Source organism: Erinaceus europaeus, chromosome 2, assembly GCF_950295315.1.
Source record: "Erinaceus europaeus chromosome 2, mEriEur2.1, whole genome shotgun sequence".
Classification (NCBI taxonomy): Eukaryota; Metazoa; Chordata; class Mammalia; order Eulipotyphla; family Erinaceidae; genus Erinaceus; species Erinaceus europaeus.
This window is the reverse complement of record NC_080163.1, coordinates 164,908,488-164,923,320: the sequence shown is the minus strand read 5'-3', so window position 1 is coordinate 164,923,320 and position 14,833 is coordinate 164,908,488. Positions and strand designations below refer to the sequence as shown.

At 47.2% G+C, this 14,833-nt stretch overlaps 1 protein-coding gene and 1 non-coding gene across 2 annotated transcripts; both read right to left on the bottom strand.

Moving 5' to 3' along the window:
- Positions 1 to 206: 206 nt before the first annotated feature.
- Positions 207 to 13,363, bottom strand: LOC132532836 (rho GTPase-activating protein 20-like). Its single transcript, XM_060172192.1, has 2 exons — positions 13,217 to 13,363; positions 207 to 360 (listed from the first exon to the last, which is right to left on the bottom strand). Exons 1-2 carry the CDS (start codon positions 13,312 to 13,314, stop codon positions 207 to 209), a joined length of 252 nt encoding a protein of 83 aa, XP_060028175.1. The 5' UTR covers positions 13,315 to 13,363.
- On the bottom strand, positions 11,428 to 11,534 carry LOC132537189 (U6 spliceosomal RNA). Its single transcript, XR_009548652.1, has one exon. It is a non-coding gene; the product is annotated as a U6 spliceosomal RNA (small nuclear RNA).
- Positions 13,364 to 14,833: the final 1,470 nt, after the last annotated feature.

Sequence of the window (14,833 nt, the reverse complement as noted above, 5' to 3'; positions counted from 1 at the left end):
TCTTTCTTTGTCTGCTGGCCCTCTCGTGCATGATTACACTGTCCCAGATGACCCATGCTTTCTTTTGTTTTTCCCTTTAAATGTTCAGAAGAGAATGAGAGAGAAAAACAAAGACTTCATGCTTGAGCAATTGGCTTTACAAACAACCAGATAAAAATGTTTTAGATGTAAAAGTCATGACCACATGGAAAACCAAGATGGAGGTCTTACGAGAAAGTGACCACGAAGCTTTTCCTGGACCAGCCTACAATGAGTGACCTCCGGTCTCTGCTGGTGGCTCTCCTGGACCTCTCCAGGTAGGCAGACACCCACAGGCTACGCAGGGGCACCGAGTGCTTGATCGTGAAGTTGCTTTCAAACCTGGAGAGACAGCAAGAAGACTTCACTCACTCTGCCCTGTACTCTCAGCTGAGCCCATGAAGACCTGCTCCTGCAGCTCTGTCCTCATCTGGCAGCTCAGCAAGAGTGGGGAGAAGGGCCTGAGCACTGTGTGTGCTGACTGATCCTGGAGACATCTCACCAAAGGCAGGAAGCAGCCAGCCCTCAGAGCTGAGGCTCCAGTGTGGCCGCACTCTGTACTTCAGTGTTTACAAATGCCACTCAGTGAACAATGAGTATCCTTTCCTGTTGCTGAAATTCTGACACTTATATTTTTTTACATTTAATTGTATATACTATATAAATAAAACTCATAAATTAATAGAAGTGATGCACTTTTTACTTCAGACCTGCTAGTTTATTTTAGGCCTTCATACAAAAGAACACAATTGGAAAAAAAATTCAATTCCTTTTCATAAAGGAAAGAAAAAAGATTATTTCCAGTTTTTTTCAAGTATTGATTTAGGATGAGAGGAATAGATCACCAGGTAGCCTAATTTAAAAATCCATTTGGTGACTGATGAGAGAGACAGAGAGAGAGAATAATACATGACACAAGCATATGCAGTGCCACAGACCAGACCTGATATTTATGCTGGTCAGTTGTTTCTACCCAGTGCCAGAAACTTCTCCAGTCACAGTCACTCTCCTTCTCTCTCCCCCCCTGGTATGTACATTTTTTTTTTTTGCACTGCTGGGGCCTTGCACATGCATAACGTAACCACTACAGCCAACCAGCCCAGGAGGTGGCACCAGGAGGCAGCATTCAGTGCTGCTTTGGCCCACATGGCCTGCACTGTCCCCACCCCCAGGTCATACGTGGAGATGGAGCATCTATATACTTTGAGCTAGAGATGAGCAAGACGTGTGAGTATAGGTGCAGCTGTCGCGCCTGCCTCCTGTGACCCCTTTTGACCATGGCTGTGGTGGCCAGCAGCAGCCTGCCACAAGGCTCCTCCCAAGCATACTCTCCTTCAGAAGTGGCTGAGTCCTCAGAAGACCCCCTGGAACACATCAACCACAGCCAGTAAGGGCTCAAATAGACAGCAGGTTTGTATGCTTGACATCCTCAGTGACACGACAGGCTAGTCATTTATTTTAATCTGCCAAACAGAAACCCAGACTTCCAGTCAGGAGTCCCTGGGTTATAGAGAGCCCCTGTGAGAGATGAGGTCGCTCAGGGACTGATGGAGAAGGGAGCAGTTTGAAGTCAGGACACTGGGCCTCGCCATCTTAGACGGGAGGGCGAGAGGAAGCAGCTAGGCCACTCAGAGCTGCGAGGAAGAAAACAAGCAAATAGACAAAGGGAGAGAGAAATAAAAAATCTCCAACACAATAAGAAGGTTCTCTGGGAACTAGCAGAGGTTACATTAAATGGCATGTAGAGCTGTGGAGAGGTGAGGGCAATGTGGCTGCAGGTGAGTCTAAAAATTTAGGTAACAGGAATCTGGAAAACTGACTCCAATCTTGTCTAAAGCAATTATTACACTTTGGGGAAAAATTATCAGAATCAGCAAATAACACTAAAAGATCCAAATATCTCTAACTGCAAGGAAGTGGCTAGATAATACTGAACTATGGGTGAACTTCAATAGGACTGTCCAGTCTTAACAGCTATGACAACTCAATTCAATAGAACATGAAAGTTCTTGACAAACACGGCAGATTATTTTACTCATTTCATTATTTATACAGAAAACCCTCCCCTGGACCCTGAGAAGTGTCTGCCTAAGAAGGTCTAACCTGCTTTCTCATATTCCGCAGGACTGAGTGCCAAGAACAGGACTCTCTCTTCATGAAACCAGAGCTGAAGACCAGCAGAGTCTGTTCCCATGTTTCAGAGGGAATGAAGCAGAGCACTTCCCATCACTGCCCTGCTCCTCTGACAACCACACCCAGCACAGGGAGAGCCTACCTCAAGCAGGAGAGCCAGCCAAGACACCCTGAAAGCCTGGAGGACTTTTGGGTAGAAGCAGACATCCTTCACTCTTACTCCTTGACTTTGAAGTAAAGTAAGAGTACAATACCCCGAGTACTGCCAACTTCGTCCTCAAGTCTGAAGATTCTGCAGTAGCCTTGGCCACTGGAGCTGTGATGTCACAGTCTAAGGCTCTTGACATCACTGACACACTGCAGAACAGCCTCCTGGGACCAGCAGTGCCCCCAGCTATTGATCTTTAAAAACCAGTATTTCGCTTGTGAGATGACAGCAGCCTCACATGCAGGTGTAAGAAAGGACTTTTAGTTCTACTGACCCAGTGGTAGTACTTGCCTAGATTATAGTATCATGGTCAGGATGTTCACAAGGACAGAGTCAGACATATATATTTATCTGCTCATGATACCTTTAAACTCACCTAAGCTTTTTTTTCCACCTCTATCACTACTTTCAAATTTCAAAAATGTTTTACTGAATTCCTCCTTCATCTCTTTTTTAAGGGGGGATTAATGGCTTACAATAAATGCAGTTGTTAGTACCTGTATAACATTCCTAATTTTTCTGTATCCTTCTGTCTCTGTCTTCCTCTTTCCTCCTTTCTTCTTTTTCCCCTCATTTAGGAGTACAGTTTCTCACTGCTCCCATTACCAAACATCTGTGTCCCCACCTCACCCCCTGGTAACCACTATAGTTCTCCCACATTCTTAGATAAAGCTGCACATCTTTTTTTTTCACATTTGTGTGTTTAATTCTCTACATTCTGAATGTGAGTGAAACCATTCTGAAGCTGTACCTTACCTCCTTACTCATCCACTAAGTATAATCCATTTTATCCCAATGGACACAATATCATCTTTTTTATTTTCCAAGTGATACTTCATTGAGTATATGTCCCATAACTTTTTTATCCAGTGATCTGTCATAGGGCATTTGGGCTATTTCTAAATGGGGGCTATATAAGTTCCTAAACTGGAGAACTGTGAGCTGTGGTTTTCCTAGTTGTTAAGGAAGCTTGATGGACACCTGTCTTTTATTTACCACTAGACACACAACCACCTCAACATTCTGCCTCTGTCAAGCATCATTAACAGTTTTGGATGAGACCTTGGTTTGCAAGACTGTATGTTTCAGACATGTCCATGCAGCTTCCAGGGGAAGTTTCCAACACTGTCCAGGTTCTGGACCCCAAGGTGCTAATGACCGTCCACCACAAGTGGCTACTAGTGAATTCTTATCTGCACCTACAGATTGGCCTACCTATTTAAGTTATTTTCCTGAAGAAATGAAAGTGTCTTATAGTGAGAACAAAAAAAAAAAAAAAGGCCCAATTCTCATGCAACCAACTTTTGAATGGGGAAGACAGAAATTCAACAGAAGAGACCACCAATCACAGTGTGATTCTAGACTCCTGGAAATATCACCCAGATAAAAACAAAGAGGGAAGTGAGGGAGTAAAGGTGGAACATGAAACCTGACTGACACTGTGGAGAGGACAAACAAGGAAGGCTCCTTGGAAGAGCTCATTTGAAAGGAGACTTATTTGAATTTAATTTCTTTTTTTTTTTTTCAGAGCTCTGCTCAGATCTGGCTTATGGTGGTAGGAAGGTTTGAACCTGGGACCCTGGAGCCTCTGACATAAATGCCATTTGCAAAACCATTATGCTCTCTCCCTGGCTCTTGATTTATTTTAATCACTGCAGGGAATAATCCTGGCCCTGCCATCTGTACAGTGCTACTGAGTGGCCCTAATGCCCAACTGTATAATATTTAAAATAAATTTTCAGAGAGAGAGAGAGAGAGTGCAGTTGGAGAAAGAGAGACAGAGTCATCACAGCACCTGTCACCACCCATGAAGGGACTGAGGCCATGGATGGTGCTGATGCTCCAATGCAGGGACTCAAACATGGGAGGCATGCACTCTAACAGATGAGCTATCTCCAGTCACCAAAATGTAGTAAACACACTTTGAATTCATCTAAAATGCCACTGTGAATAACTGCAGGAGAAATATAAACTTGGGGGAGGGTTGCCAATTCTCACTGGCATTTTTAGCTAAAATTAGTATAAGACCTGTTCCCAGACATCAACATTGCTAAAATATTTTATTTATTTATTCCCTTTTGTTGCCCTTGTTTTGTTTGTTTCTTTGTTTCAGCTATTATTGTTGTTCTTACTGATGTGGTCATTGTTGGATAGGACAAGAGAAATGGAGAGAGGAGGGGAAGACAGAGAGTGGGAGAGAAACAGAAACCTGCAGACGGGCTTCACTGCTTGTGAAGGGACTCCACTGCAAGAGGGGAGTCGGGTTTGAACCGGGATCCCTACTCCGGTCCTTGTGCTTTGCACCACCAGCACATGACCACCAGTGCTACACATGGGTTCAAGCCAGCCGGCCTGGGGCACTTCTCTGAAATGCATGTCTCTTCCGAGGGAAACAGAGGCAGAGAAAACACTCCAGTTCTAGAAATGCCAGGAGACCACCAACCTGGACCCACACCCCGCGCTCCAGCCTTCACCCTAGTCTGGGAGCTTGGCTCGCCATGTTGCCCCAGGCCAAACTCAAAGTTCAGGATTCCAAACCACCTTCCCAGAGGACCTCATCGTGGGCCACACAGAGAGGAAGGACAGCTGGCGCACATTTCGGGTGGGCGGGCGCCCAGAAAGTTCTCTGGGCTTGGCCGCTCCTGAAGCCACAGCAGACTGGTGGGTTCTGGGGTCCCCTCCTGCCCTGGCGGTTGGGGTGGGCAGGAGGCACACTGTCCGGAATCCTCCTGCATGGGCGGGTCCTCACCCTCGGGGCGCTGGGAGCTGCTGGCAAGGACACACTGGGGAAGCCCAGGGACCCAAGGACCCCTCTCCAGGCAGGAAGGAAAGGGAAGGCCAGCTGCCCAGACTCTCTGGCGGGGTCCCTGCGCTCCTGCTCCCAGAAGCCAAAAGCAGCGGGATCTGGGGGCGCGCAGCCACCCTTCTAGGGTGTCCCTGCCTGGGGACAGGGTCCAGGGACTCTGGCCCCTCAGCGGCTGCACCCCGACTTCGCCCCTCCCCCCACCCAGTACCTTCCCAGGCAGGGGCAATACCCAAGCCATTGAGGGCACAGAGCCCCTGGGGCCACTTACTTGGAATTGGAGAAATCTCAGTAGATGGGCTCCAGCACGATGGACCTGGCCGAGGCTGTCCAGCACAGCACTGTCCTGAGTCCTCAGCAGTACTTACACGCGGGGGGCCTCCGCACAGTCGTGGCCAGGTGCTCAGGGCACGGGGTCGAGCCCCAGTGCTGGGACCTATGGGTGCGACGCAATGCAATGCAGCATGGGGACGAGGAGGCATTAGGGCGCAGGCCGCTGGGCTCCATGGCGCTGCGCTGGACGCAGCTGGGACAAAGGGAAGAAGAGAAGAAGGGAAGACCAGGAGAGAAAGACACTTGCAGACCTGCTTCACTGACTGTGAAGCCAGACCCCTGCAGGTGGGGAGCTGGGGGCTGGAACCAGGATCCTTATGCTGTGCCACTTGCGCTAAACCTGCTGCACTACCTCTGAACTCCCTTTTTAAAATTTTTTATTTATAAAAAGGAAACACTGAGTAAAGCACAGGGGTACAACTCCACACAATTCCCACCACCAGACTCTGTATCCCATCCCCTCCCCTGATACCTTTCTTATACTTTAACCCTGGGAGTATGACCCAAGGTTATTGTGGGATGCAGAAGACGGAAGGTCTGGCCTCTGCAATTGCTTCCTCGCTGAACATGGCCGTTGACTGGTTGATCCATACTCCCAGCTTGTCTCTCTCTTTCCCTAGTGGGAAAGGGCTCTTGGGAAGCAGAGCTCCAGGACACACTGGTGGGGTTGTCTGTCCTGGGAAGTCTGGTCAGCATCATGCTAGCACCTGGAACCTGGTGGTTGAAAAGAGTTAACACTCAAAGCCAAACAAATCATTGACCAATCATGGACCTAAGCTGGAATAGTGCAGATGATGAGCTAAGTGGATTCTTAAGAAATTCTTTAATAATTTTAAAATAGGCACAGGTGGTGGTGATCTCAGTTGAGCATGCACATAACCATGACTAAGGAACCAGGTTCAAGGCCCCAGTGCCTACCTGCTAGGGGGTGGGGGAAAGCTTGACAAGCAAGCAGAGCTGCACGTGTCTTTCTCTCTCTCTCCATTATCTCCCTTCCTTGTATGAACTGACTTGTTCTATCAAATCAAAATATAATTTTAAATATAAATTCCTTAAAATTAAAGGAAGTCAGGCAGCAGCACAGTGGGTTAAGTACACTGGCTCTCAAACTGCAGGGGGTTTGCTTCACAGGCAGTGAAGCAGGTCTGCAGGTGTCTATCTTTCTCTCCCCCTCTCTGTCTTCCCCTCCTCTCTCCATTTCTCGCTGTCCTATCCAACTACAAGGACATCAATAACAACAATAATAACTACAACAATAAAATAACAAGGGCAACAAAAGGGAAAATAAATATTTTAAAAATTAAAAATAATAATTTAAAAATATTTTTATTATCTTTATTTATTGGATAGTAACAGCAGAAATCAAAAGGGAAAGGGGAAGTAGAGAGGGAGAAGAGAGAGAGAGAGAGAGACCTGCAGCACTGCTTCACCATTCACAAAGCTTTTCCTCTGCAGGTGTGGTGGGGACTCAAATCCAAAATAAATTTTAAGAATCTAACTCAACTCATTTTGTGTTGATGGTGTTAGGGTTTAGAGACAGACTTAAGTTTGAATAGAATCTAGAGACAGGATGTAAAGTTCAAAATCTCAGAGCCAGAAAAAGAAATAGGGCTTTGCCCAGACCCACCCCTGCTACCTGCACGATGAGACTGCCTGAGAGGAGGACAAAGCAGTAGGAATATAATATCCCTTTGGAATATAATATCCCACTGGAATATATAACCCTTTGGAATAGAACTAAAATAGGCCTACTAGCTATCTTCAAAACAGAGACCTCAAATCTTCATCTGCAATATTCCAGCCTTTAGGTTCATGATTGGTCAACAATTTGGCTCTATATGTTAACTCTTCTTTCAGCCATCAGGTTTCAGATGCTACCAAGATGCCTACTGGACTTCCCTGGACAGACGACTCCACCAATGTGTCCTGGAGCCCACTTCCCCAGAGCTCTGCCCCACTAGAGAAAGAGAAAGACAGGCTGAGAGTATGGATCCACCAGTAAACATCTATATTCAGCATGTAAGCAGTTACGGAATCCAGACCTTCTACATTCTGCACACCATAATGTCCCTGAGTCCATACTCCCAGAGGGATAAAGAATAGGAAAGCTATTGGGAGGGGATGCCATGTGGAGTTCTGGTGGTGGGAACTGTACCCCTCTTATCCTATGGCCTTGTCAATGTTTCCTTTTTATAAATAAGACTTTAAAAGAGAATAGCATACATAGAGAGTTGTATACAAAAAAAAATAAGTGGGAGCTTCTTTAAAAGACAAAAAAACAGGGGGGCAGTTGGTGGTGCACCTGGTTAAGTGCATACATCATAGTGCACAAGGACCTGGGTTTAAGCCCCTGGCCCCAAACAAGCAGAGGGAAAACTTCACAAGTGGTGAAATGTAGCTACATGTGTCTCCATCTCTTTCCCTTTCTATATGCTCCTCCCTTCTCAATTTCTCCATTTCTGTCTAATCAATCAGTCAATCCAGACATAGATAATTTAAAAAAAAAAAGAGGCATCACATGCAGAGAAACTCCCCTCTCCCTCTGAGCTGAGGGGGGACATTTGCAGAGCTTCTTCTTGCCTAAACAAAGTGCTGGGTGAAGATTTTGCCTCTTATTTTGTATTTCCTCTCACCTATAAAAGAATGCAAATGGGAGGGTAGAGTAGGTGGGGTGCACTGGGTTTAGTGCACATAGTATGAAGTACAAGGACCCATGCAAGTCTTAGCCAAAAATAAATAAATAAATAAATGGCTGTCAGGACCAGTGGATTCATAGTGCTGGCCCTGAAACCTGGCAATAAGCTCAAAAGCAAAAAAAGAAAGAAAGGAAAAATAGACAAAGAAAAGCCAAGAGAAAAGGGGGGGAGATTCAGGCACTGGTATACTTGGTTAAACACATAACAATGCACAAGGACCTGGGTTCAAGCCCCTGATCCTCACTGCAGGAGGAAAGCTTCAAAAGTGACTAAGCAGGGCTGCAGGTGTCTCTATGTCTCTCCATCCCTCTCGCTCCCCCTTCCATCTCGAGTTCTGGCTGTCTTTATCCAATAAATAGATAGTTTAAAAAGAAAAGGATATTAAAGAAAGGAAAAAGTTAAGCTACTGAAAACAAGGCTTTCCAGAAGCAGTTTGTTTCCACTCATGTGCTCCCTAACAGGGGACCTCAAAAAAGACCTTTCTTATTTCAAATGCCAATTTGATGTAGACTTCTATCATGTAAATTAATTTTCTATTATTATCTTTATTTTTATCACAATCTACTATACCAGGGTTTCAAGGAAAGTTATTTTATGGTAAGCAGGCAGCCAGTCACCACCACACTCTGAATTGTTGTTGTTGTTATTATTGGATAGACACAGAGAAATTGAGAAGGGAGGGGGAGATAGAGAGGCAGAGAGACAGAGACACCTGCAGACTGCTTCACCACTCACAAAGCTTTCCCCCTGAAGGTGGGGACTGGGAGCTTGAACCGGGTCCCTATGCACTATAATGTGAGCACTCAACCAGGCACTCCACCACCTGGCCACCACGGTCTAAATTTAAGATAACGAATAATAAGGGTAACATGGCACAGAATAACTGGCTCATCAGATGAGAACAAAAGGCAAGATCCACAAATTATCTTCTTCCTTGTGTGCCCTTTCAAGCTCCCCAGAGTGCTTCATAATTTTTTGTTTGTTTGCTTTTTCTTTCCTACTTTTTATTTAATAGGACAGAGAGAAATGAAGAGAGGAGGGAGAGACAGAGAGGGAGAGAGACAGAGAGGTACCTGCAGACCTGCTTCACTGCTTGTGAAGCTTCCCCCCTGCAAGTGGGGAGCAGGGCCACAGAGCAGGGGCTCAAACCCAGGTCCTTGCACATAGTACTATGCACTTCACTGGGTGAACCAGCACCTGACCCCTATTATTAATTTTTGTTTGAAAATCAAAGTTGTATTTATTTCTGGGTATCAAACCATAAGATGACTAATAAACTGACATTTATTTATCTGAACTTTTTTTTCATATAAATGACTTGAGGTAAAACATTTTCTTTTTTAGTAGATGCACTTCTATATTTATTAGTGAGAGTAAGAAGCAGGTCATCACTCTGGCATACATGGCATCTAGGATCAAGTCTCCTGCCAGCAAGTTCTATGCAGTGCTGCAAGCCACCTCATACTGTTTCCATAGTTTCTAAACATCACCATAGGTTTATGTTAAAAGAAAAAAGCAGAGAGTCTAGCTATTACACAGTGGGTTAAACACAGGCAGCGCAAAGCACAAGGAGTGGCATAAGGATCCAAGTTGGAGCCCGTGGTTCCCCACCTGCAGGGGGGTTGCTTCACAGGCAGTGAAGCAGGTTCTGCAGGTGTCTCTCTCTCTCTCCCCGCTCTGTCTTTCCCTCCTCTCTCCATTTCTCTCTGTCCTATCCAACAACAATGACATCAATCATCAATAACAACAAATAAGTATTAAAAAAAAGGGCAACAAAGGGGAAAATAATTATAAAAAACCAAACTCATCTATTCTCCAGTCAGATCACCTTTGGAAACTAAAAACTAGGAAGGGTAGATGATAATTTCAGTGTGATAAATAAGTTGTCAATTTAAAATCCCAGGGGTTATATTTTTAATTTTTTTAAATATTTATTTATGTATTCCCTTTTGCTGCCCTTGTTGTTTTGTTGTTGTTATTATTATTGTTGTTGTTACTGATGTCATAGTTGTTGGATAGGACAGAGAGAAAGGGAGAGAGGAGGGGAATACAGAGAGGGGGAGAGAAAGATAGACACCTACAGATCTGCTTCACTGCCTGTGAAGTGACTCCTCTGCAGGTGGGGAGCTGGGGGCACAAACCAGGATCCTTAAGCTGGTCCTTGCATTTTGCTCCGCTTCCGCTTAACTCACTGCGCTACTGCCCGACTCCCCATTCTTAATATTTTTTTTCAGTTTAAATTTTTTTTTGCCTCCAGGCTGGGTGCTGGCACTACATATCCACTGCTCCTGGTGGCTATGTTTTCCATTTTACTTTTTTATTTTTTATTATTATTGATTTTCCCATTTGTTTTCCTTGATTAACTGTTATCATAGTTATTATTGTTTTTGTTGATGATGTCGTCATTGTTGGATAGGACAGAGAGAAATGGAGAGAGGAGAGAAGACAGAGAGGAGGAGAGAAAGAGAGACACCTGCAGACCTGCTTCACTGCCTGTGAAGCGACTCCCCTGTAGGTGGGGAGCCGGAGGCTGGGACAGGAATCCTTCTGCCAGTCCTTGCACTTTGGGCCACGTGTGCTTAACCCACTGCGCTACCGCCCGACACCCACTCTTTTTTCTTTATATACTATTATTTTTCATTTAATTTATTTGTTGATTACTAGAATACTGTTTAGTTCTGGCTGATATTGCTGCTGGGGACTGAACCTGGAACTGTGAAGCCTCCCCGCCAGTCTCCATTCTCAGCTGTCCCATGCAGGTGCAAGGTTCTGGGTGGGATTGATCCCCAGGCACAATATTTGAGAATAATTTTTAAAAAGTCTTTGTATTACTTAAAAGATGTACAGTTAAGAGAACAATATTACCATGATTTTTTTCAAAAAAGCCAATCTGCAGCCCTGGAGGCTGGCACAATGGTTGGAGTTTTGGACTCAAGCATGAGGTCCTGAATTCTACCACCAGCATCACATGTTACAGACTGATGCTACAGTGTTTTCTCTCTCTCTCTATCTCTCTCTCTCTCTCTCTCTTTCTCCTCCCTTTCTCCCTCACTAATTAATAAATCTTTTAAAAGAGCTCCAGCATATGTAGAAACAGGGTTCAGACAGACCTAGGATCCCACACATGCAAATCCAGACCTCTTACCACTGAACCACCTCTCAGCTTGCATTAACTGGATCTTTAAAAGATTTTAATTATTTATAATGTGTACATATATTTTATAAACTTTTTTTGAAAAAATATGTTACACTTCATGAATTTGTGTGTAATCCTTGAGCAGGGGCCATGCTAATCTTCTCTGTATCATGCCAATTTCAGTATATGTACTATCAAAGCTAGGACTATATTATAATCTTATTTAAAAAGTGTTAAGAGATGGAGACAGTTGGAGTCGGGTGGTGGCACAGCGGGTTAAGCGCACATGGCGCAAAGCTCAAGGACCGGAGGAAAGATGGCGGTTCCTGGTTAGAGCTCCTGGCTCCCCACCTGCAGGGGAGTCCCTTTACAGGTGGTGAAGCAGGTCTGCAGGTGTCTGTCTTTCTCTCCCCCTCTCTGTCTTCCCCTCCTCTCTCCATTTCTCTCTGTCCTATCCAACAACGACATTAATAACCACAACAATGTTAAGCAACAAGGGAAACCAAAAGGAAAAATAAATAAAAATTTAAAAAGAGTGGAAAAGAATAGAAAAGAAAAAAAAGAAAGGGAGACAATGAGATCTTGGTGAAAACAACAACAAAAAAATAAAATAACCTATTTATACTCTAGAATTGCAAAATGGCTAGGGCAGTGGATCTGTAGGCATTAAGTCCTGAATTCAATCCCCAGCATTGCTTGTGCCATAGTCATGCTCTGCTTCTCTTTTTGGTATTAATAAGTCACATTTTTTTCCTTTTTTAAAATTTCCTATTTTTTTTTAAACCACAGTTCCTGTCCGGTTCCTACCCAGCTCCAAGATTGGCTCCTGCCTGGCTCTGCCCAGCTCCTATTGCAGCTCCCACCTGCCAGTGCGCTGGCCGCCCTGTTGTGCGCAGGCAGACTGCAGTCCCCCCAGGACTGTCCTCGCAGACACAAGAGCCCCAGGCGCCCCCCGCCCACCCCCCATGGCACAAGGAGCCCAGCCAGGCCCAGGCCTCCTGAAAGGGGTAGGGGGTGGGGGGGCGCTGGGAGTGGCCTCCCTGGACCAGCAGTTTGCAAAGTGCCAGACCCTCATCCCAGACCCAACCCACAGCCTGGCAAATGGCTCAACAGGGGTTGGAGCCAGCCAGCATGGGGCACAGCTCAGAAATGCATGTCTCTTCGAGATAGACTGAGGCAGAGAAAACACTCCAGTTCTAGAAGTGTGAGAAGACCCCCCAACCTGGATCCACACCCCGCACCCAGGCCTTCACCTTAGTCTGGGAGCGGCGGGCGCGCGGAAAGTTCTCTGGGCCTGGCCACTCCCGAAGCCAAGGCAGGCCGGTGGGTTCCACCGGGGTCCCCTCCTGCCCGGGCGGTTGGGGTGGGCGGGAGGCGCACTGCCTGGCCTCGAGCTGCCCCGGCGGGTCCTCAGGGCGCTCGGAGGCCACAGTCATGGACATGCTGGGCGAGGCCCTGGGACCCCAGGACCCCTCTCCTGGCTGGAAGGAAAGGGAAGGCCGGCTGCCCAGACTCTATGGCGGGGTCCTTGTGCTTGCGCTCCTGGAAGCCGAAAACAGCGGGATGTTGGGCGCGCAGCCACCCTTCCAGGGTGTCCCTGCCCGGGGTGTGGGGTCTGGGGGCTCGCGCACACCTCCCCCGGGTGCGCCCCTGCCGGGGGTGCGCATGGCCCTTATCCAGGGACTGGCCCGCTCAAGGCCGCTGGGTCCTGGGGGTTGGGGGGGCGCACAGTCACCTCTTCGGGGTGTGCCTGGCCCTGGGTACGGTGTCCAGCGGCGCTGGCCCCTCTGCGGCTGTACCCCGACTTCGCCCGTCCCCCCACCCAGCACCTTCCTGGGCAGGCGCGACATCCGAGCCTTCCAGGACAGGTGGCACCGGGGACCACTTACTTGGAATTGGAGGAATCACAGTAGATGGGCCGAGCACGATGGACCTCGCCGCTGCTGTCCAGCACAGCACCGTCGTGACTCCCCAGCAGTACTTCCATGCAGGGAGCCTCCGCACAGTCGTGGCCTGGCGCCCAAGTCGCAGACCCGGGCCCCAACGCTGGGGCCTATGGGTACGACGCAACGCAGCGCAATGCGGCGTGGGGGTGACGTGACGCGACGCGACGCAAAGCGGCGTGGGGTGACGCAACGCAACGCAATGCGCGTAGGGGTGACGTGACGTCACGTGACACAACGCGCGTGGGGGTGAGGTGACGCGAAGCGGCGCTAAGCAATGCGGCGTGGTGGCGACGGGGCCTCAGGGCGCAGGCCGCAGGGCTCCATGGCGCTGAGCTGGACGCAGCTGGGACAAAGAGAAGAAGAGAAGAAGGGAAGACAGGGGGAGAGAAAGATAGACACCTGCAGACCTGCTTCACCTACTGTGAGGCCAGGCCCCTGCAGGTGGGGAGCTGGGGGCTCGAACCAGGATCCTTAGGCTGTGCGACCTGCGCTAAACCCGCTGCACTACCTCCGAACTCCCTTTTTTTTAATGTTTTATTTATAAAAAGGAAACATTGAGTAAACCATAGGATAAGAGGGGTACAACTTCCAACAACGACGACAACAATAATAACTACAACAATAAAACAACAAGGTCAACAAAAGGGAATAAATAAAATAAAATATTTTTTTAAAAAAGAGGGGTACAACTCCACATAATTCCCACCACCAGAACTCTGTATCCCATCCCCTCCCTTGATAGCTTTCTTGTTTTTTAACCCTAGGAGTATGGACCCAAGGTCATTGTGGGATGCAGAAGATGGAAGGTCTGGCTTCTGCAATTGCTTCCCCACTGAACATGGGCGGTGACTGGTTGATCCATACTCCCAGCCTGTCTCTCCCTTGTCCTAGTGGGCAAGGGCTCTGGGGAAGCAGAGCTCCAGGACACATTGGTGGTGTTGTCTGTCCAGGGAAGTCTGGTCAGCATCATGCTAGCATCTGGAACCTGGTGGTTGAAAAGAGTTAACATACAAAGCCGAACAAATTGTTGACCAATCATGGACCTAAGCTGGAATAGTACAGATAAAGTGTTGAGGGGATTCTTAAGAAATTCTTTAATAATTTTAAAATAGGCACAGGTGGTGGTGACCTCAGTTGAGCATGCACATAACCATGACTAAGGACCCAGGTTCAAGGCCCCAGCGCCTACCTGCTAGGGGGTGGGGGTGGGGTTAAGCTTGACAAGCAAGCAGAGCTGCACGTGTCTTTCTCTCTCTCCATTATCTCCCTTCCTTGTATGAATTGCCTTGTTCTATCAAATCAAAATTTAATTGTAAATACAAATTCCTTAAAAATAATCTAAGCGAAGTCAGGAGGTAGCACAGTGGGTTAAGTACACCGGCTCTCAAACTGCAGAGGGTTTGCTTCACAGGCAGTGAAGCAGGTCTGCAAATGGGAGGTTGGGGTAGGTGGGGGTGCACTGGGTTTAGTGCACATAGTATAAAAGCACAAAGACCCATGCAAGGATCTTGGTTGGAGGCCCTGGCTCCTCCCTGCAGAGGGACACTTCACAAGCAGAGA

Coding starts and splice junctions, on each gene's coding strand:
- LOC132532836 (XM_060172192.1), bottom strand. CDS start 13,314: ATGGAAGTACTGCTGGGGAGTCACGACGGTGCTGTGCTGGACAGCAGC. Junction 361..13,216: donor TGTGATTCCTCCAATTCCAA/GTAAGTGGTCCC, acceptor CTGTCTCTCCAG/GTTTGAAAGCAACTTCACGA.